This window comes from Triticum aestivum, chromosome 6B (genome assembly GCF_018294505.1).
Source record: "Triticum aestivum cultivar Chinese Spring chromosome 6B, IWGSC CS RefSeq v2.1, whole genome shotgun sequence".
NCBI classification, from domain to species: domain Eukaryota; kingdom Viridiplantae; phylum Streptophyta; class Magnoliopsida; order Poales; family Poaceae; genus Triticum; species Triticum aestivum.
Genome location: NC_057810.1, coordinates 128594388 through 128618612, shown reverse-complemented (window position 1 = coordinate 128618612; position 24225 = coordinate 128594388). Strand labels below are relative to the sequence as shown.

The 24225-nt window shown below is 43.4% G+C and overlaps 1 protein-coding gene across 1 annotated transcript; it reads left to right on the top strand.

Moving 5' to 3' along the window:
* The first annotated feature begins 15020 nt into the window (after positions 1-15020).
* Positions 15021-23938, top strand: LOC123136117 (synaptotagmin-5). Its single transcript, XM_044555412.1, has 13 exons — positions 15021-15315; positions 16492-16596; positions 16757-16807; positions 16940-17060; positions 18292-18413; positions 18792-18893; positions 18971-19045; positions 19123-19202; positions 19284-19434; positions 19500-19730; positions 21690-21962; positions 22033-22146; positions 23632-23938. The coding sequence occupies exons 1-13, from the start codon at positions 15211-15213 to the stop codon at positions 23788-23790; spliced, it is 1689 nt and encodes a 562-aa protein (XP_044411347.1). The 5' UTR covers positions 15021-15210; the 3' UTR covers positions 23791-23938.
* The last annotated feature ends 287 nt before the right edge of the window (positions 23939-24225 follow it).

Here is a 24225-nt window from a genome sequence, read left to right as displayed (position 1 = left end):
TATCTTCAAGAATGCTTGGTGGCAGTATCGGAATTACCTGAAGAAAACGTACTTCACCGGCAAAGAAACTCATCAAATTCCCTTACGTTATCCTGAGACACATTTACTGGACGATGACTGGGAACGCCTTGTTCTGTATTGGTCCCGAACCAAGAATGTGGTAAGGTCTATGAGCTCATTTTCTATTTTTAAGTATTACATTCTTGCGTCTTACTGTACTCTGTTCATGTAGAACAAGTTCCAAAACTTGAAGAACAATTGTTCTAATTTAAGATTCCATTTCTATCATAGTTCAAAAAAGTGCTAGGCGTTAATTGTGTGTTTTGCCACCGCCTTGCGCTTTACTGACCAAAGCGCATGCTTATGCACAGTTATGCATTGATTAAGTGTAGTTATGCGCAATGCATTTTGCCAACGCCTAGAGCCTAGGCGCGCTTAAGCGCACGCTTAGGCGCGCCTTTTTTTAACTGTGATTGCTTTACTCTTGTATCACTGTATTTACTGATACAAACTTATTTTTAAATTGAAGGATCCAATCGAAACTCCAATGGCACAGCAGGTATGTTCATGCATGTTTCTTTAACAGGTTTGCTCTTATCAATAGCTCTTTTGATTTCAATTTCAATTGTGTATACAATTGACTTTCATATCATGCACATTACTAGCATCACAACAGAGCCAATAATGTTGTTGTACATGTAGACCCGTGGTACCCATCTGAAATCTTGTTGTGCCGTGTAGTTTCCCATGCTTTTTATTCTTTCACTGCTCCTTTGTCTTGAACTAATATGATTTGAACCGTGTCTCTATTTTGATTTGGCAAGACAATGAAGTGACCATAGGACATAGATATATGTTTGTTGGATGCTTTTATTATGTACTAGTACTTGGTAATAGAAGACTTGGTAGTTTAATCCTGTCCACCTTACTAATGAACTGGTTCACCGAAATGAGTTTCATATACTAGTACATGCTAAACTTGTTATGTGTCTGCTTGTTTCTTCTTTTAGAATGCTGACAGAATATTGGGGAAGAGTGCCTTATTAAGCAATGCTAAAGGAAGTAATGCAGATAAGGTTCAGGATAGTGACACATCCTTGTTGGTCTCCAACAAAGTTGATAAAACAGCTAAGGAAGACTATCTTGAAGACAACGAGACAGCCCCAAAGTCCTGTCTTGGTTTAGTGTTCGAATTACTGGCCACTACTGCTTGCACAAGCTATTCAAACTCACTATCTGGATCAGTTCGGTTTCTTGAGTCTCAACTACAAGCTGAAAGACATCGATCAGCTGTGCTACGGCAAGAAGCAGAAGGACTACGGAAGTCCCTGGAGCATTTAGATGCATACTTTCTGGTGCAACAGCAAGCGTTGGAGGATTTTAGCGCCAAACGGGACAAAGCTAATCAACTTGCTAAGCTTATTGCCAGCATGGTGGATACCCAGGATAAGGTTTCTTGAGCTCTTCTTAAGTTGTTTCTGGAGGAAATATGCCCTAGAGGCAATAATAAAGTTATTATTTATTTCCTTATATCATGATAAATGTTTATTATTCATGCTAGAATTGTATTAACCGGAAACATAATACATGTGTGAATACATAGACAAACAGAGTGTCACTAGTATGCCTCTACTTGACTAGCTTGTTGATCAAAGATGGTTATGTTTCCTAACCATAGACATGTGTTGTCATTTGATTAACAGGATCACATCATTAGGAGAATGATGTGATTGACATGACCCATTCCGTTAGCTTAGCACACGATCGTTTAGTATATTGCTATTGCTTTCTTCATGACTTATACATGTTCCTATGATTATGAGATTATGCAACTCATGTTTACCGGAGGAACACTTTGTGTGCTACCAAACGTCACAACGTAATTTAGTGATTATAAAGGAGCTCTACAGGTGTCTCCAAAGGTACATGTTGGGTTGGCGTATTTCGAGATTAGGATTTGTCACTCCGATTGTCGGAGAGGTATCTCTGGGCCCTCTCGGTAATGCACATCACTTAAGCCTTGCAAGCATTGCAACTAATGAGTTAGTTGTGAGATGATGTATTACGGAACGAGTAAAGAGACTTGCCGGTAACGAGATTGAACTAGGTATTGAGATACCGACGATCGAATCTCGGGCAAGTAACATACCGATGACAAAGGGAACAACGTATGTTGTTATGCGGTCTAACCGATAAAGATCTTCGTAGAATATGTGGGAGCCAATATGAGCATCCAGGTTCCGCCATTGGTTATTGACCGGAGACGTGTCTCGGTCATGTCTACATTGTTCTCGAACCGGTAGGGTCCGCACGCTTAACGTTACGATGATAGTTTCATTATGAGTTTATATATTTTGATGTACCGAAGATTGTTCGGAGTCCCGGATATGATCACGGACTTGACGAGGAGTCTCGAAATGGTCGAGACATAAAGATCGATATATTGGACGACTATATTTGGACACCGGAAAGGTTCCGGGTGAGATTGGGACAATACTAGATCACCGGGAGGTTATCGGAACCCCCCGGGAGGTATATGGGCCTTATTGGGCCTTAGTGGAAAGGAGGGGAAAGGAGCAAGGGAAGGGGCATGCCCCCCCCCAAGCCCAATACGAATTGGGAGGGGGGCCGGCCCCCCTTTCCTTCCTCCCTCCTTCCTCTTCCTTCCTTCTCCTACTCCTAATAGGAAAAGGGGGAGTCCTACTCCCGGTGGGAGTTGGACTCCCCCCCTTGGGCGCGCCACCCCCCTTGACCGCCCCCCTCCTCCACTCCTTTATATACGGAGGAGGGGGGCACCCCATAGACAAAACAATTGATCCCTTGGATCTCTTAGCCGTGTGCGGTGCCCCCCTCCACCATAGTCCACCTCGATAATACTGTAGCGGTGCTTAGGCGAAGCCCTGCGACGGTAGAACATCAAGATTGTCACCACGCTGTCGTGCTGACAGAACTCTTCCCCGACACTTTGCTGGATCGGAGTTCGGGGATCGTCATCGAGCTGAACGTGTGCTAGAACTCGGAGGTGCCGTAGTTTCGGTGCTTGATCGGTCGGGCCGTGAAGACGTACGACTACATCAACCGCGTTGTTATAACGCTTCCACTTTCGGTCTACGAGGGTACGTGGACAACACTCTCCCCTATCGTTGCTATGCATCACCATGATCTTGCGTGTGCGTAGGATTTTTTTTAATTACTACGTTACCCAACAGTGGCATCCGAACCTGGTTTTATGCGTAGATGTCATATGCACGAGTAGAACACAAGTGAGTTGTGGGCGATATAAGTCATACTGCTTACCAGCATGTCATACTTTGGTTCGGCGATATTGTTGGATGAAGCGGCCCGGACCGACATTACGCGTACGCTTACGCGAGACTGGTTCTACCGACGTGCTTTGCACACAGGTGGCTGGCGGGTGTTAGTTTCTCCAACTTTAGTTGAACCGAGTGTGGCTAAGCCCGGTCCTTGCGAAGGTTAAAACAGCACCAACTTGACAAACTATCGTTGTGCTTTTGATGCGTAGGTAAGAACGATTCTTGCTAAGCCCGTAGCAGCCACATAAAACTTGCAACAACAAAGTAGAGGACGTCTAACTTGTTTTTGCAGGGCATGTTGTGATGTGATATGGTCAAGACATGATGCTAAATTTTATTGTATGAGATGATCATGTTTTGTAACAGAGTTATCGGCAACTGGCAGGAGCCATATGATTGTCGCTTTATTGTATGCAATGCAATCGCCCTGTAATGCTTTACTTTATCACTAAGCGGTAGCGATATTCGTAGAAGCATAAGATTGGCGAGACAACAACGATGCTACGATGGAGATCAAGATGTCGCGCCGATGATAATGGTGATCATGACGGTGCTTCGAAGATGGAGATCACAAGCACAAGATGATGACGGCCATATCATATCACTTATATTGATTGCAAGTGATGTTTATATTTTATGCATCTTATCTTGCTTTGATTGACGGTAGCATTATAAGATGATCCCTCACTAAATTATCATAGTAAAAGTGTTCTCCCTGAGTATGCACCATTGCGAAAGTTCTTCGTACCGAGACACCATGTGATGATCGGGTGTGATAGGCTCTACGTTCAAATACAACGGGTGCAAAACAGTTGCACACGCGGAATACTCGGGTTAAACTTGACGAGCCTAGCATATAATAGATATGGCCTCGGAACACGGAGACCGAAAGGTCGAGCGTGAATCATATAGTAGATATGATCAACATATTGATGTTCACCGTTGAAACTACTCCATCTCACGTGATGATCGGACATGGTGTAGTTGATATGGATCACGTAATCACTTAGAGGATTAGAGGGATGTCTATCTAAGTGGGAGTTCTTTAGTAATATGATTAATTGAACTTAAATTTATCATGAACTTAGTACCTGATAGTATCTTGCTTGTTTATGTTGATTGTAGATAGATGACCCGTGCTGTTGTTTCGTTGAATTTTAATGCGTTCCTTGAGAAAGCAAAGTTGAAAGATGATGGTAGCAATTACATGGACTGGATCCGTAACTTGAGGATTATCCTCATTGCTGCACAGAAGAATTACATCCTGGAAGCATCGCTGGGTGCCAGGCCTGCTGCTGGAGCAACGCCAGATGTTATGAATGTCTGGCAGAGCAAAGCTGATGACTACTCTATAGTTCAGTGTGCCATGCTTTACGGCTTAGAACCAGGTCTTCAACGACGTTTTGAACGTCATGGAGCATATGAGATGTTCCAAGAGTTGAAGTTAATATTTCAAGCAAATGCCCGGATTGAGAGATATGAAGTCTCCAATAAGTTCTACAGTTGCAAGATGGAGGAGAACAGTTCTGTCAGTGAGCATATACTCAAAATGTCTGTGTATAATAATCACTTGATTCAACTGGGAGTTAATCTTCCGGATGATAGCGTCATTGACAGAATTCTCCAATCACTGCCACCAAGCTACAAGAACTTTGTGATGAACTATAATATGCAAGGGATGGAAAAGTCTATTCCCGAGCTCTTCGCGATGCTAAAAGCTGCGGAGGTAGAAATCAAAAAGGAGCATCAAGTGTTGATGGTTAACAAGACCACTAGTTTCAAGAAAAAGGGCAAAGGGAAGAAGAAGGGAAACTTCAAGAAGAACAACAAGCAAGTTGCTACTCAGGAGAAGAAACCCAAGTCTGGACCTAAGCCTAAAACTAAGTGCTTCTACTGCAAGCAGACTGGTCACTGGAAGCGGAACTGCCCCAAGTATTTGGCGGATAAGAAGGATGGCAAGGTGAACAAAGGTATATGTGATATACATGTTATTGATATATACCTTACTAATGCTCGCAGTAGCACCTGGGTATTTGATACTGGTTCTGTTGCTAATATTTGCAACTCGAAACAGGGACTATGGATTAAGCGAAGATTAGCCAAGGACGAGGTGATGATGTGCGTGGGAAATGGTTCCAAAGTCGACGTGATCGCGGTCGGCACGCTACCTCTACATCTACCTTCGGGATTAGTTTTACACCTAAATAATTGTTATTTGGTGCCAGCGTTGAGCATGAACATTATATCTGGATCTTGTTTGATGCGAGACGGTTATTCATTTAAATCAGAGAATAATGGTTGTTCTATTTATATGAGTAATATCTTTTATGGTCATGCACCCTTGAAGAGTGGTCTATTTTTATTGGATCTCGATAGTAGTGATACACATATTCATAATGTTGAAGCCAAAAGATGCAGAGTTGATAATGATAGTGCAACTTATTTGTGGCACTGTCGTTTAGGTCATATCGGTGTAAAGCGCATGAAGAAACTCTATACTGATGGACTTTTGGAACCACTTGATTATGAATCACTTGGTACTTGCGAACTGTGCCTCATGGGCAAGATGACTAAAACACCGTTCTCCGGTACTATGGAGAGAGCAACTGATTTATTGGAGATCATACATACAGATGTATGTGGTCCGATGAATGTTGAGTCTCGTGGCGGATATTGTTATTTTCTCACCTTCACAGATGATTTGAGCAGATATGGGTATATGTACTTAATGAAGAATAAGTCTGAAACATTTGAGAAGTTTAAAGAATTTCAGAGTGAAGTTGAAAATCATCGTAACAAGAAAATAAAGTTTCGACGATCTGATCGTGGAGGAGAATATTTGAGTTACGAGTTTGGTCTACATTTGAAACAATGCGGAATAGTTTCGCAACTAACGCCACCCGGAACACCACAACGTAATGGTGTGTCCGAACGTCGTAATCGTACTTTACTAGATATGGTGCGATCTATGATGTCTCTTACAGATTTACCGCTATTATTTTGGGGTTATGCGTTAGAGACGGCCGCATTCATGTTAAATAGGGCACCATCAAAATCCGTTGAGACGACGCCTTATGAACTGTGGTTTGGCAAGAAACCAAAGTTGTCGTTTCTGAAAGTTTGGGGTTGCGATGCTTATGTGAAAAAGCTTCAACCTGATAAGCTCGAACCCAAATCGGAGAAATGTCTCTTCATAGGATACCCAAAGGAGACTGTTGTGTACACCTTCTATCACACATCCGAAGGCAAGACGTTTGTCGCTAAATTCGGAAACTTTCTAGAGAAGGAGTTTCTCTCAAAAGAAGTGAGTGGGAGGAAAGTAGTACTTGATGAGGTAAATGTACCTGCTCCCTTATTGGAAAGTAGTATATCGCAGAAACAGGTTTCTGTGACACCTACACCAATTAGTGAGGAAGATAATGATGATGATCATGAAACTTCAGATCAAGTTGTTACTGAACCTCGTAGATCAACCAGAGTAAGATCCGCACCAGAGTGGTACGGTAATCCTGTTCTGGAAGTCATGTTACTAGACCATGATGAACCTACGAACTATGAAGAAGCGATGGTGAGCCCAGATTCCGCAAAATGGCTTGAGGCCATGAAATCTGAGATGGGATCCATGTATGAGAACAAAGTGTGGACTTTGGTTGACTTGCCCGATGATCGGCAAGCAATCGAAAATAAATGGATCTTCAAGAAGAAGACTGACGCTGACGGTAATGTTACTGTCTACAAAGCTCGACTTGTCGCGAAAGGTTTTCAACAGTTCAAGGGGTTGACTACGATGAGACCTTCTCACCCGTAGCGATGCTTAAGTCTGTCCGAATCATGTTAGCAATTGCCGCATTTTATGATTATGAAATATGGCAGATGGATGTCAAAACTGCATTCTTGAATGGATTTCTGGAAGAAGAATTGTATATGATGCAACCGGAAGGTTTTGTCGATCCAAAGGGAGCTAACAAAGTGTGCAAGCTCCAGCAATCCATTTATGGACTGGTGCAAGCCTCTCGGAGTTGGAATAAACACTTTGATAGTGTGATCAAAGCATTTGGTTTTATACAGACTTTTGGAGAAGCCTGTATTTACAAGAAAGTGAGTGGGAGCTCTGTAGCATTTCTGATACTATATGTAGATGACATATTGCTGATCGCAAATGATATAGAATTTCTGGATAGCATAAAAGGATACTTGAATAAAAGTTTTTCAATGAAAGACCTCGATGAAGCTGCTTACATATTGGGAATTAAGATCTATAGAGATAGATCAAGACGCTTAATTGGACTTTCACAAAGCACATACCTTGACAAAGTTTTGAAGAAGTTCAAAATGGATCGAGCAAAGAAAGGGTTCTTGCATGTGTTACAAGGTGTGAAGTTGAGTAAGACTCAATGCCCGACCACTGCAGAAGATAGAGAAAAGATAAAAGAAGTTCCCTATGCTTCAGCCATAGGATCTATCATGTATGCAATGCTGTGTACCAGACCTGATGTGTGCCTTGCATAAGTTTAGCAGGGAGGTACCAAAGTAATCCAGGAGTGGATCACTAGACAGTGGTCAAGAACATCCTAAAATACCTGAAAAGGACTAAGGATATGTTTCTCGTTTATGGAGGTGACAAAGAGCTCACCGTAAATGGTTACGTTGATGCAAGCTTTGACACTAATCCGAACGATTGTAAATCGCAAACCGGATACGTGTTTACATTGAATGGTGGAGCTGTCAGTTGGTGCAGTTCTAAACAAAGTGTTGTCGCAGGATCTACATATGAAGCGGAGTACATAGCTGATTCGGAAGCAGCAAATGAAGGAGTCTGGATGAAGGAGTTCATATCTGATCTAGGTGTCATACCTAGTGCATCGGGTCCAATGAAAATCTTTTGTGACAATACTGGTGCAATTGCTTTGGCGAAGGAATCCAGATTTCACAAAAGAACCAAGCACATCAAGAGACGCTTCAATTCCATTCGGGATTTAGTCCAAGTGGGAGACATAGAAATTTGCAAGATACATACGGATCTGAATGTAGCAGACCCGTTGACTAAGCCTCTTCCACGAGCAAAACATGATCAGCACCAAGGCTCCATGGGTGTTAGAATCATTACAGTGTAATCTAGATTATTGACTCTAGTGCAAGTGGGAGACTGAAGGAAATATGCCCTAGAGGCAATAATAAAGTTATTATTTATTTCCTTATATCATTATAAATGTTTATTATTCATGCTAGAATTGTATTAACCGGAAACATAATACATGTGTGAATACATAGACAAACAGAGTGTCACTAGTATGCCTCTACTTGACTAGCTTGTTGATCAAAGATGGTTATGTTTCCTAACCATAGACATGTGTTGTCATTTGATTAACAGGATCACATAATTAGGAGAATGATGTGATTGACATGACCCATTCCGTTAGCTTAGCACATGATCGTTTAGTATATTGCTATTGCTTTCTTCATGACTTATACATGTTCCTATGATTATGAGATTATGCAACTCACCTTTACCGGAGGAACACTTTGTGTGCTACCAAACGTCACAACGTAATTTGGTGATTATAAATGAGCTCTACAGGTGTCTCCAAAGGTACATGTTGGGTTGGCGTATTTCGAGATTAGGATTTGTCACTCCGATTGTCGGAGAGGTATCTCTGGGCCCTCTCGGTAATGCACATCACTTAAGCCTTGCAAGCATTGCAACTAATGAGTTAGTTGTGAGATGATGTATTACGGAACGAGTAAAGAGACTTGCCGGTAACGAGATTGAACTAGGTATTGAGATACCGACGATCGAATCTCGGGCAAGTAACATACCGATGACAAAGGGAACAACGTATGTTGTTATGCAGTCTGACCGATAAAGATCTTCGTAGAATATGTGGGAGACAATATGAGCATCCAGGTTCTGCTATTGGTTATTGACCAGAGACGTGTCTCGGTCATGTCTACATTGTTCTCGAACCCGTAGGGTCCGCACGCTTAACGTTACGATGACAGTTTCATTATGAGTTTATATATTTTGATGTACCGAAGATTGTTCGGAGTCCCGGATATGATCACGGACTTGACGAGGAGTCTCGAAATGGTCGAGACATAAAGATCGATATATTGGACGACTATATTTGGACACCGAAAAGGTTCCGGGTGAGATCGGGACAATACCGGATCACTGGGAGGTTATCGGAACCCCCCGGGAGGTATATGGGCCTTATTGGGACTTAGTGGAAAGGAGGGGAAAGGAGCAAGGGAGGGGCCGCGCCCCCCCAAGCCCAATCCGAATTGGGAGGGGGGTCGACCCCCCTTTCCTTCCTCCCTCCTTCCTCTTTCCTTCCCTCTCCTACTCCTAATAGGAAAAGGGGGAGTCCTACTCCCGGTGGGAGTTGGACTCCCCCCCTTGGGCGCGCCACCCCCTTGATCGGCCCCCTCCTCCACTCCTTTATATATGGAGGAGGGGGGCACCCCATAGACACAACAATTGATCCCTTGGATCTCTTAGTCGTGTGCGGTGCCCCCCCTCCACCATAGTCCACCTCGATAATACTGTAGCGGTGCTTAGGCGAAGCCCTGCGACGGTAGAACATCAAGATCGTCACCACGTCGTCGTGCTGACAGAACTCTTCCCCGACACTTTGCTGGATCGGAGTCCGGGGATCGTCATCGAGCTGAACGTGTGCTAGAACTCGGAGGTGCCGTAGTTTCGGTGCTTGATCGGTCGGGCGATGAAGACGTACGATTACATCAACCGTGTTGTTATAATGCTTCCGCTATCGGTCTACGAGGGTACGTGGACAACACTCTCCCCTCTCGTTGTTATGCATCACCATGATCTTGCGTGTGCGTAGGATTTTTTTTTTTGAAATTACTATGTTACCCAACAGTTTCAGTTATGCTCTTGTTTTGCTGCCGCGTTTATTTGCACTGGTGGCCAATTTTTACGGCCAGTGTATGTAATATGCTGCTTTGTTCCCTATATTTGCACTGGTGGCGAACTTTGATGCCCAGTGGATGTAATATGTGTAATAGCGGTAATAGGCTAGCATTAATTGCTTGCTTATTTATTTTCTTATTATCTTGTTTAGTTGTTTGCTTGTAGTCACTGTAGTTCTTTTTCTGTGTTTTTCTAGTGGCCACAATAGCCTATTTTTGGTAACTAGGCCAAAATAATCATGGAAACACACGAACGGTTGTAACCATGGGCCTCCTGCAGGCCGTATGATCCATGGGCCTTCTTCCAGCCGTAGGATCCATTGGCCTTCTATACGGGCCGTAGGATCCATTGGCCTTCTATACGGGCCTTAGGGTCCATGAGCCTTCTATGGGCCGTAGGGTCCATGGGCCTTCTACGGGCCGTAGGGTCCATGGGCCTTCTACGGGCCGTAGATCCATGGGCCTCATACGGGCGGTAGATCCATGTGCCTTCTACGGGGTGTGTCATCATTTCGCCAATCATGGGCCATACAATTCATGGACCATAACGGGCCGTTAATAGACTGTATTTGATAACTCTATGAAAACAGCCCAACGGGTTTTTTTTGACATGAAAACGGCCCAACGTATTAACGGTCCGCAAACGGGCCGACTGTAACGACGAGCTGAATTTGGCCCACAAGCAGAAAATGACAATAATGGGCCGTATGTAACCGAATGCTGCAAATGAGCCCAAGAATCAATGGGCCCTGAGAAGGCTGAAAGATAACTTGGGCTGGAAACGGCCCGATAGAATAACGAGCCGTTAATGGGTATAAAGTGATACACTGTTCATTACAGGACAATTTCACCACGGGCCATTAATGGCCAAGAGTTACAAAGGGCCTCATATGGGCCGAAAGAAGTCATGGGCCACACATGGGCCAGAAGTTAAAACGGGCTGGAATCATATTGGACGGCCCAGATGACGCTACTGGGCCTAATTCGGATAGGGCGTAATGGGCCCTGGGTTAGCGGGCTGTAAATGGGCTATATGCGAACATGCCATTAACAGGCTTTCCGTGGGCCGGCCCGCCACCTTTTGACCAAGTCACCCGTGCCGGCCTTTTCACAGGAATGGCCTCCGTTGGGCCGTGCACGTGTCACCGTATCATAGGCGCCTTCGGTCCAATGAGCGGATGACATCTGTCCCAACGGTGAGCCGACACGTGTTTCCTCCAGCCAATGATGATTTTACACGTGGAAAATCCCCATTGGTCGGGGCTGTTAACGGGTTATCGGATCCAAAACCCGACCCGATAGCTTAACGGCGTTCCGTTAGGTGGATGCCACGTGTCGGTCACCCTTGACGAAAGCACTTCTGTGACGCGCGATTTATCGTCATGGAAGTGGACACTTCCGTGATGATAATTTTGGTAATGTCATGGAACACTTCTACGACAGCACAGGTATGACTATCTTGATTCTGTCATAAAATCGTCATGGATGTACATGCAAGACAAAAAACGCGACCTACTGTGACAAACACGTATCATCACGGAAGTGTATTTTTTTTGTAGTGCATTTGAGATGCATTATGGACGAGGTAATCAGTGAAGAGCAAAGTGCTTTTGTTCCCGGTCGCCTCATTACTGACAACGTTCTAGTGGCGTATGAAAGTGTACACACGATGAGGAGGAGGAAGAAGGGCAAGAATACTCATGCGCGGTCAAGCTTGACATGATGAAAGCATATGATCATGTTGAGTGGCATTATCTGGAAGCTATACTTGTTCGGCTGGGTTTCTGCATGAGCTTCGTTAGATTGATAATGAAGTGTGTCTCCTCGGTTCGGTTCTCGGTGCGTGTCAATGGTGAGCTGTTACCATACTTCACACCAACCAGAGGATTTCGACAAGGAGACCCAGTTTCACCATACCTTTTCCTGCTTTGTGCAGAAGGTTTTTTCCTCATTGTTAAAATACTACAATGGGATAACTATAGACAGAGGTCTGAGGGTGAGTTATAGATCACCATGGGTCACACATTTATTGTTTGCAGATGATAGTTTGATCTTCATAAATGCATGCAACCCAAGTGCTCTCAGACTTAATGAGATTCTTAGGATCTATGGAGAGGCCTCGAGCCAATGTGTTAATCGCGACAAAAGTTCCGTATATTTCAGCACTAACACTCCTGATTCGCTGAGACAGGTTATGCAAGCAAAACTGAATATCCATGTGCAAGCATTCATCGAGAAATACCTAGGGCTACCTACTGCTGTGGGTCGGATCACAAGTGGAACATTTGATCATATCAGCGAAAGAGCCTGTGGGAAAATACAAGGTTGGTCGGAGAAATTGTTGGCATGTGCAGGCCGGGAGACTCTTCTCAAATCGGTCGTCCAATCTATACCTACTTATCCAATAAGCACTTTTCTTCTGACCAAGAAAGTTTGTAAGAGTCTCACTTCTCCAATGGCTAAGTACTTTTGGAGTAGCTCTCTTGACAAGAAATCATTGCATTGGGTGTCCTGGAAGGAGCTAGCTACACCTAAGTGCAAGGGTGGTATGGGTTTTCGAGATCCTCATATGTTCAATCTTGCCATGTTGGGCAAGCACGGGTGGCGGTTCATCACCAATGACAATTCCCTTTGTGCAAGAGTTTTGAAAGGCCGCTATTTTCCCGACACTGACTTCATGCAGGCTACTATACCTAAGTCGGGGTCGGCCACTTGGAGGGCGATCATGGCCGAGAGGGAGGCCCTACGATCTGGATTGATTTCCCGCGTGGGCGATGGCTCCTCCATATCGGTTTGGAATGACAAGTGGATTCGAGGTACAATATCCATGTCTCCTATTCTTCGACCACAACATTCAACTGTTGAGCGTGTGTCAGAGCTTATTGATCCATCTAACTGGTTGTGGAGACAAGAACTTGTTCGTCGTACTTTCATTGCTCCGGATGCTGAAGCAATATTGAATATACCTATTCGGCAAGGCGGAGGAGATTATTTTCTTGCATGGGCATTTGAAAGATCGGGGAACTACACTGTGAAGTCGGCGTACCGAGCTCTCGTGACTCAAAAAGAGCGTGTTGCTCTAGAGGAAGGGACGGCTACCAAAACCTCAGAGGAAGATACGCAGTTGTGGAAATCCCTATGGAAATTGAATGTCATCCCGAAGGTTAGAGTGTTCTAGTGGAGGGTTCTTCATGGTATTCTCCCAGATGAAGCCACTCTTAACTATCGACATATTGCAGAGATTCGTCGATGCAAAGTTTGTTTGGCAATGGACGAGAATTTGGAGCATGCACTCATACATTGCTCACATGCAAAATGCTTTTGGGAAGAAGCGTACGCTTGGTTTGGCCTCAGATTGCCTCGTCTTCATCCAGACTCATGGGCGCGGGATATCACATGTGATCCTCGTTTTACTGATGACGACCGCGCCAAGATCACAACAATAATGTGGTCCATCTGGCACTCCAGGAACCGGATCAAGCACGGCGAAGAGGGAAAGAATCCTACGGTGACGATCAGGGCTACCAAGGAGGCGATTGCCCTTCTTCATCTTCCACGTCGAGATGCGATGATCCTGCCTGGTTTCGGTTGGAGACCACCTGATGAGGGACTCGTCAAGATATCCATAGACGGTGCCTTAAACCTAGGAGATGGCAGAGGAGGTGCGGGAGGAGTGGCTAGATCCTCTTCGGCGCTCCTAGGAGCATGGTGCAAACCATATTTGGGTATTTCTGATCCCTTGATTATGGAGGGATTATCACTACGAAATGGAGCTCGATTCGCTTCACTTTGAGGATTCTCGCATGTGGTCATGGAAACCGCTTGTTTGGAGATGGTGATGCTCTGGAATACTCGCAACAATTCTCGGTCAATTGTGGCTCCTTTATTGTTAGAATAGGAGAGCTATGTAATAATTTTACTTCATTTGATATTTAGCATGTATCCATGTCAGCTAATGTCCCGGCGCATCTGTATGCAAAGCGTGCTTGCACTCTGAATGTGACCAATAGCTGGCTTGATGAAACTCCGGGCTTTTGTTGACCAGCCAGGCTGACTGTTTCAAAAATGCCTTTATATGCGAAAGTGCCTTTCTGCTCCCGAGCTCATTTGAGCTCGGTGAACAGTAAAATAAAAAAAAATCAAAGAAAATTCAAAAAATTCCAAATTTTTTTGGGGAAAAACATTGACAAAAGTTCTAAGTGCTTGCAAAAATTCATCATGAAATCACATTCCTGTAAGGCGTGGCAAAAAAAAACAAATTCAGGCTCCAAAATACTTTTGAAAGTAGCATTTTCTGAGTACCGATTTTGTTTTTTTTCCACGCCTCCTAGAAATGTGATTTCATAACGAATTTTTGCAAGCACTTAAAACTTTTGTCAATGTTTCTCCCAAATTTTTTTTGAATTTTTTTAAAATTTTGTCGACTTTTTTCAATTTTACTGTTCACCCGAGCTCAAATGAGAGCTCGGGTGCAGAAACTCCACGTCCCTTTATATGAATATAAAGCTCTTTGGTTTCAGAAAAAAAAAAGCTTGCCCGTGATCTTCACCACGTGGCCCTCCGGTGGAACACGTGCCCTCAGCTGGAACGGTGGAAGCCATAGGAAGCACACGGAGAGGCATCTGGTCCATTCCGTCCCCATCTCCAAGCAAGGAGCCACAACCAGACCAGAATATTAAACGCAACACAAATCTCCACACACTACCCGCTGCCGAGCCCGCCAATCTATCTGCGTGGCACGTGCCCCGCACCGTGACCGACGCCCTACGCAAAGCACATCTCAGAACAGAAACGAATAGTTGTCCCAGTAAAAAGGAGAACATAAATTCCTTTTGGCGAGGCGAAAAGCGGAGCAGCGCTCCTGCGCGCACCTTCTCTTCTCCTCATCAATCAATCCAGCCCGAACACCACCACGCACCCACCTCGGCACGCGGGAGGCAGGCTGTGGAGGGCGGCGAGGCGAGCCATGGCGTTCCTCTTCGGCGCCTTGCTGGGGCTGGTGCTCGGCGTCGGCGTCGTCATGGCGTTCGCGCGCCTCGAGAATTCCCGCGCCGAGCAGCGCCGCCAGCTGGTACGCGCGACGACCCCCCCCCCCCCCCCCCCCCCCCCCCCCCCCCGGCCTCCTCGCGTTTCCAATTTCTCTTCCCCTCGCGCGCGATTACGGTGATCCGATTCCGACGCGATTCGGTTGGCCGCTGGGTTGGTCCGTCAATCTGTGCCTCTACAGGTGTTCGAAATTAGGAAATGCTGGGTTAGAACGCTGCTGATTGGAAATCAATTGCTAGTATCCATGTTGGGCGATATGATGCGGATTAATTGTGGAGCCATGGGTGGTTCATCTATACGGGCCATAATTGCTACTAGGCTTTGATCCTAATCACGCTTGTGGTTTCCAGTTTGGGTGTATTTACGGCTGTCATCAAGTGCTCCGCCATTAGTTAGCTGTGATTCAGTCTAACTCAGCTGGGCATTTCGACGAGCAGTTGGCGCGCGTCTAGCAGCACGGGGAGGACGCGGGCATGGAGCCCTCCGGCGAGGTGGCTCTGGTCCTTGCCCACCTCCGACCGTAAGGCTGCTCCGCTTGACGGCTAGGCGCGAGCTCGCGTGTATGCCAAGGCCAAGCCGCTGAATGTGTTCGCGCAGCTGGCCGTACGCACAGCTCCGCCCCGGCCCCGGCTCCCTGGCCCCTGTCAGCCTCTGTGCTCACCACTGTGAGCCGCACAAGCTCCGCGATGGCCCACACACAGGTTGTAGCCGTTGTCGGCGACCACAGCAGCGCCCTCCGACGCATATGAATGGGCTGACTATCCTCATTGAGACATTGGGGTTGGTAATGAATTAATAGTTCAATTGCAGCAATTAGGCAATACGCATATGAATTGGTTTTGACTCAGGGATTGTCAATAGCACAATCAGTTCCATTGATGGAAATGAATATATATATATATATATAGCCACAAAGACGCTCGCTACTGTGTATTGAATTGTGCACTTTGAATACGTCCTTGCATTGAAATGAGCATTCCAAAAAGTGAAAACACCTATTCTTTTGAATTAAATAATGCTTTGGTTTACTGGCTACCCTGTGCAACTCTTAGTTCCACCACTCCCACTTTTAAATTTTGGTGAGCTGTGAAAAAATTATCTTGAGAACCTAGCAACTATTATTTGATGACAAGAATATCTTCCTACAGCAACACTTGTTTGTGGACTGATCAATTCTCACCATAATTTTACCTTTCTGCAGACTGCTACAGTTTCATCTTTCTCAAAATTGTCTGTTCAAGATCTGAAGGCACTTATTCCTACTGAGTCCTATCCATCGTGGGTATCTTTCACCCAAAAGCAGAAGTTGAGCCTTTTTCTCTCTTAACTTCCTATTAAGCTTTGACCTTGGTGTTTCCAATGTTGTGCTGATACCTTAGTTTTCTGTTTTTCATAGCTTAAATGACCGAGTGACCTTGGCCTTATCTAATGTTGTACTGATACCTTATTTTATTTAACTTCTACAGCTTAAATGGCTGAACCAAGAATTGGTGAAAATCTGGCCATTTGTCAATGAGGTGCTATTCCAGCTTCATTCAAGTATCTACTAAAGTTCTGATACCAGATACTGAGTTTTCCTACTGCGTCTTTGAATAAATTAGTTCTGGATATTGGAAGTTTACTTAGGGTGGCAAGTGTGGTTATTGTAGGCTGCATCGGAACTGATAAAATCTTCTGTGGAGCCTGTATTCGAGCAGTACAAGTCATTCATTTTGGCCTCCATCCATTTCTCAAAGTTGACACTTGGTACTGTTGCTCCTCAGTTTACAGGTAGGACATCGTTATAAAATAATGATAGTTTGTTGATGGATAAATGGTCATTCTTTTTTGTATCGGACAGTATAATATACCGGTATATTATGGTATAGTTTGCGTAGATAAGCCTTTAGTTTTGCGCACAAGAATTAAGGAGTAAAGTCCGTCACCTTATTTATCCCCATGCATAGTTTATTTTTTCTCTTAAGAGACAGAACTAATTCTCTTACGTGTGCCCTTTTCACCATGTAAATTTGAGTGCCACACTTACAAGACAGTAAAGTATACCTAGAGGTTGACAAACGACTTACACAGAGAACGGTTCACTATCTACTTCAAGAAGGCTGGAAGAGGATATCAATTGGCAGCCAGAAATTATTTTTTGCTAACATTTTGTTTGATTTGGCTATGTTCTTTTGATACAGTAGCCGTAAGTGAAATATGTAGTTCAATTTGGTTCAAATATTTTGGACAATACTGCTAGTAAGAAAGTGGCCATGACTTAATTCTCATTTTCAATGGAAGGATGTAGCAACACATTGTCATTTGGCTTCCTATGCCACCCCACCCCCAACCCCTTGTGCTCTTGTTAGGCTGCAGGTGGTAGTTGTTCGCTCCTTGTATTTATATAAGAATAATGTTGCCCGACTAATGTTGGAGGAGGGAGGAATAAGTATGAGTGGCGGCATTATCTTGTTAAAAAATGATAAGATGAAGCTGGAGTTGAAACAAGAGGGGATGATTTTCCGGGGTTAGATATGTAGAGTGATTGTGTCACCAGTTATGACCAGGCATTTAGTTGGAAACTGATCTCTGTGAAACAATTTTAACATGTTCACTCTTGCCATTGTACATAAGGCTTTTGGCATTGTTGCATGGCTTTGTTTCTCCAAACAAACCCGGTAAGAGAATCATAATCTTTGTTTGCAGTCCTGTTTTAGCAATAAATCTTTTCATGAACCATGAACCAAAGCTCTGTGCTCAGCTTTTACACATGCCCAGGCCAGAATGCCCTGTTTCGCTATTGCATCGTACGTCCTGGATACTTATTTATTTGGAAAAAAAGACCTGAAGTATCCTGCATATCTCAAATCATTTCATATAATCAAATAAGAAGACATCTCATGCTTCAGTTTAGGTTTACGATGATTTGCTGCCTCTTATCGAAATTATGTTACAATGGTTTATGTTTTCCTACAAATAAACATCCTTGGTTTTTGTTGATCATTCTAGCAAAACTTTTCAGGAGTTCAAATTCTGGATAGTGACAGTGCCGGTATTACTATGGAGCTTGATATGCAGTGGGATGGTAATCCCAACATAGTACTTGACATTCAAACAACTCTGGGAATTTCACTTCCTGTACAGGTAACTTACAAATGTTGCAAGTGGAAATTAACACAGATTTTTTTTATAGTACCATGCAGTACCAAACATGATCTTATCTTACTATGGAGTACCCTCATTGTTTGTCAAGAAAAAAACAAGTACCGATTGTACTTAGTCCTATCAATTGCAGTTTGAAGATTCAATTTCCTTCAATTAGAAGTGCATGTGTGTAGTACTATTGGTTCAGTTTTTGGAAGGGAAAAGAAAGAACACTGTCTCAGTTTACAAGTTTCATCACTGAAGCTTACTTTGTGTAATGCTACACATTGACCTTGGCTTCTTATTAGTTTTTCTTGCACCATGGTATTATGTTATATCGAGTACTAATTATCGTTCTCGAAGTCCTTTCATCTCTAGGTGAAAAATATTGGATTCACAGGCACACTACGGCTACTCTTTAAGCCTCTGGTAGCCGAACTCCCATGCTTTGGAGCTGTTTGCGTTTCTTTGAGAGAGAAGGTATATCTGTTCTATCCAATCTTGTGATCTTGAGGAAAAAAATCACAGGTTGCATAATGTCATTGATTTGACTGTAGAGCAAGGTGGATTTTACCCTCAAAGTAGTTGGTGGCGAAATGACAGCAATTCCTGGAATTTCTGATGCAATTGAGGTTTGGTAACCGTACATTATCAACTAAACCACATTATACATACTGTTTTGCACATCTCAGTTCAGGAAACAATTCAGGGAACAATACGTGATACCATCGAGGACACACTGACATGGCCTAATCGCATAATTGTCCCCATTGTGCCAGGAGATTATAGGTAATCAACTGCTTTGATAATTTGGGAGTATAACTTACATGCCTGTCTCCATAGTAGTGATACTGGGCCTGCTATTTTCAGTGATCTGGAGCTAAAACCTGTTGGACTGTTAGAAGTAAAACTTGTGGAAGCTAGGGATTTGAAGAACAAGGACCTCATTGGGAAGTCTGACCCTTTTGCTGTGCTATACATACGCCCACTGAGTGCAAAAACGAAGAAAAGCAAAACAATAGTAAGTGAGTTGTGCTCTTCTGGTCAAATCAAAGAAGATATATCCTTACATATATTGTGTTGCAGAACAATGATTTGAACCCCATCTGGAATGAACACTATGAATTTGTGGTGGAGGACTCATCTACCCAGCACCTGACAGTGAAAATTTACGACGACGAAGGGCTCCAGCCGTCAGAGATTATTGGCTGCGCTCGAGTAGACTTATCGGATATTACGCCTGGAAAAGTCAAGGATGTTTGGCTGGAACTTGTGAAAGACCTGGAAATTCAGCGTGATAAGAAACCTCGTGGTCAGGTCAGCTGTTACACTTTTCAGCATAACTTCTTTACTCCATACACGAAGTTATAATATGTGGTGAAACCATAACATTGCTGTCATGGTTTCCTGTCATTTTCTTTTTACCATTATGAATGTGTGGTTGATTAGTACTATGGTTCTCAGTGTAAGATTGTAAGGAACATATGCTGCCACTTTTGCTGTTCGTTTATTTTGATAAAAATTAAGAAAGCGATTTAAGTGAGATGTTGATATAACCAAGTCCTGTCAACCCATGTTCCTAGCATCTTATGTTACTCCAAGCAACCACCTTTTGCCCTTCCCCACCAGTTAGCTGGACGACGAAGATGGCCTCCGGTTGCCCGACACTGGGAACACTGGGCCGGGTCATCCTTATCCACTGTTTCACCTGCTCTGCCTGCTTTCCAAGCAGGCCCTGCTGCCTGGTAAAGTTGGCCTTCTTGTCTTGACGACGCAACTACCTGAACTGATGACAGCATGGCGCTGTCAGCCTAATCTGATCTCTCCCTTCTCTTATGTCCTTGGTTTGATTCAAATTTTCTGCCAGGAAGTTAACAGAAGTCAAATCCAATTTTGACTCCCTCCACATACTTATACGACATTCTAGATAACTTGGTCCGTAAGTCATATTTTTCCTTGTCTTTACGCAGTGCTTTCTAGAGTCTTCTAGCTATGAGTGGAACTGAGCTGTTAAGACTTCATAAAGCCTACAAATACGTTATTTAGGATATACTTGGGCTGTCAATGTTCATTACTTCTTTTACGATTATAAGTAACTCATTACACTTGCACGCACGCGAGTACGTCGTTTACCATTGAAAAAATACATCATTTTGTCAAAAGAACAATACGTGTCGGTGACATGGAAGATGTTAAACCTAGATTGATATGCCTATCAATGAAGTGTTAGTAGTGACTTAAATTTTCAAGCATCACAATGTTAGCGTTTAGTATACACTTCGTCGATGTGTGCGTGTAGCGATGACAGTGTGGTGTGTGTGTGTGTGTGTGTGTGTGCGTGCGCGTGCTGAGATTGCCATTTTAGGAAGTCACCGATATTCAGCGACATTGACACTATAATTCAGTCAAATCTACAAATTCAGAGTGCATTAGATTTGTCAAGCAAGTTATCGAGATTGTCAATGAACCAAGTTGCCACAAATACATAATTCACAGTTTTCCTATTTGTGAGCAGCACCAAAAGGATAGAGAAACTTACGTCAACAATTTATCACAATTTTGTATCTAAGAAAAATATTCTATTTCAGCTTATTTGTCGGTATAAATATTTTTTAAATTTATATGTACATGTGATTGATTGGTATATACAATATAGGAGTACAGATATATACTTCCAATTTTTGTCAACTTTATTTCCTTAATGCCTAAACTGGTAGGAAAGGTGACTGCTGATTAGTATGATGGGTATTTATAATGGCAATATTTTATCCATAATTTCCTTCTGAATAGAGTGATTCTTAGAGTAGAGGCATCACAGCTTCATTTTCACGGCAATACCATTGATATTCTTTTAATAAAGAAACTGATTTACTAGTAATCATCAGACGTTGTTCTCACCTACTGAGTTAACAATCAAAGAGTAATAATCATCACGCATCTTGGCTTTGCTTCTTTTTGTCAATCAATATTGACAACAAAGTACCCCCTCCGTTCACAAATATAAGATGTTATAACTTTTTCTGAATCGGATGTATATATACACGTTTTAGTGTGTTTGTTCAGTTTTAGTGTGTTTGTTCACTCGTCGAAATATCCAAAACATCTTATATTTGTGAACAGAGGGAGTATCATATACCGGGACATAATCTCCTAAAATGTGGTGATAAAGAGTGGATCATTTGCTCTATATCATGATGAAAATATCTCTGTTGGATGTTGAATAAGTGATGCTTTTATGTTTCTTGTGGAGAGGCTAAAGATTTTTCCACTCTTCAGGTCCACCTAGAGCTCCTGTACTACCCCTTTGAAAAACAAGAAGGGGTTTCCAATCCTTTTGCTGGTCAGATCCAGTTAACTGCTTTGGAAAAGGTCCTCAAGACGGAATCTAATGGATATGATGTCAACCAGAGGAAAAATGTTATTACGAGAGGAGTCCTTTCAGTAACTGTTATATCTGCAGAGGACATACCAGCAATGGATGTGATGGGGAAGGCTGACCCATTTGTCGTCCTGTACCTGAAGAAGGGGGAAACCAAAAAGAAGACAAGGGTACTCTCTCTCTCTCCATATGCAGTGCTGTTCTTGTTTTTTTCCCACATATGATTCAATGTATTTGCAGGTTGTGACTGAGACGTTAAATCCAATATGGAATCAGACATTTGATTTTGTAGTAGAAGATGCCCTGCATGATTTGCTCATGGTGGAAGTATGGGACCATGATACATTTGGAAAGGTGTGTTTCTGCCTTTATCTTGTGTACCTCGTGTACACTTATTTTCTCCTTATGTTGTTTCCTTTTGGCTCTGAGATTGTCCTGCTTGTGTTACTGCTGTCTTTCCATGGTTATATCAGATAGGTTTTGTCTGTGTAATATACTAATATATGTGTTTAATTTTTGACTGGGCATATGAATATATTGTCATAACGCTGATTGTACGATGGGTTTTTCATGCTGGTCATTGGATAAAGAAGTGCGGATATAAAATGAAGGAACTACGTTTCTTTTTAAATACTCCCTCCTTCCGAAAATAAGTGTCTCGACTTTGCACTAACTTTAGTACAAAGTTATGCTGAAGTTGAGACACTTATTTTGAGATGGAGGGAGTATTTAAGGAAGCTACCACAATTTGATTTGAGCCAGGTGGTGAGGTTGTACACCAGCATCTCCTTAATTTACTCATACAACTTTTCGTGTGGTTTTGCAATGTGTTCGCCACAGCAGGTGAGATTTTTGTGCGTCAACCATCAAATCATGGGGGTGTAGCTGCGTCCTTTTCAGAAATGATCTTTGTCTCGAATGCACCGATGCGGATACGGGTATCAGTATCGGGCCAATACGGATACATAAATTCGTCATTTTCAAAAAGTGCCAATACAGATACGTTGTAGGTACTCAAAGCCATCTGGAGGAGATGAGAATGATAGATCTTCAGAGATCAGAGAAGAAAGAAGAGGAGATGAGCTTGGCTAGGCAGGAGAAATGGAGAAGATAAGTGTCCATGGCTGTTGCGTGAGAGGGGACGTTGGTGAGTAGGAGGACGAGCTCGTCGCCGGCTAGCCGCCACTGCTGCTAGCCCTGGGACCTGGGTGAGCAGCTGCTGGCGACACAGCCGCCGCCTGGTGTGAGCATGGGAGGGAGGAAAGACGCTGTGAGGGAAAGGATGTGGGCATCGGGTCACTAGGGTTGCTGGTTGCTTCTTAACTGGGCTGAGCAGGCTCTTACCTGGGCTGGAAAAGTATCCAAAACGTACTGGCGAAGTATCCTTAGAGTATCGTAATTGTTTTAAATCATTTATTCTCCGATACTCCAGCAATACGTATCGGGGGCGTATCGGAGGAGTATCGGTATCGGATACGGATTCGCTGGTCGGCTGAAGTATCCGTGCATTCGAGATCTTTGTGGATCCCAGAAAATGCGAAAAAAAAATCCCTAGTTGCAAAACATGGTACATCATGTGCATTTGCAAAAATTAGAATACCGTGCTACAATGGGTGGGTAGCCATTAGCATGATCTGTGCCAATAATGCCATATGATGGGTATTAGATGCGCATGATCTGTGCTACTAGCGACGAGGGGATAAAGCGCAGAGAAATAATCAGTCAGGGGGTTACTCGTAACCTGAGGGGTGGGGAAACACCGCAACAATGTACCTAATCCGGCTATCGGGTCTAGGGTTCTGTTTTCTCAGACTAACTCCTTGTCTACTGAAATTGCAGGATTACATAGGGAGATGCATCCTGACACTTACCAGAGCGATACTTGAAGGCGAGTTCCAAGATACATATGTGCTGCAAGGTGCTAAATCTGGAAAGCTGAACCTGCACTTCAAGTGGACGGCACAGCCAATCTACCGTGATCGGGACAGGGACCAGTGAGACCTGCATAGCTTCACACGATAAGACTGCTTCTTCCTCTACGATGCCTGTATATTAGCATTTCAACACACGGATCCGCTTGGGTCTTGTAAGTTGTAACCGTGTATAGGGACTACTTTGTGACTAGTCATAAATATTGTTCTATATATGTCCGGATCTATATAAAGTCGCGTTTTTGCCCAGAAACGAGAAAAAAAAGAAACTCGAACGGCGCTGGCGCTCGCGTGCAACTCTGGCCTGCGAAGCTGCTGCTCCCGTGGGTATCCGAAAAAAGAAGTTTGGTTGGTTCCTCGGGTCGTTATTTCTTCTTGTTCGTTCATTGCTGCTCATTCGTTATGTTTTTTGTTTGATAGATTTGGAAAAAGTTAAGGAACTAAAAAAATGTTTGTGAATTTGAGGAAGAGTTCACAAATTTTTAAAAATATGAATTTGAAA

Bases quoted from the DNA above. Each gene is read 5' to 3' on its own strand.
- LOC123136117 (XM_044555412.1), top strand. From the start codon at position 15,211: ATGGCGTTCCTCTTCGGCGCCTTGCTGGGGCTGGTGCTCGGCGTCGGC. The intron at 19,046-19,122 runs GTTTGGTAACCG...GAAACAATTCAG, and splicing joins GAATTTCTGATGCAATTGAG to GGAACAATACGTGATACCAT. The intron at 22,147-23,631 runs GTGTGTTTCTGC...CTGAAATTGCAG, and splicing joins ACCATGATACATTTGGAAAG to GATTACATAGGGAGATGCAT.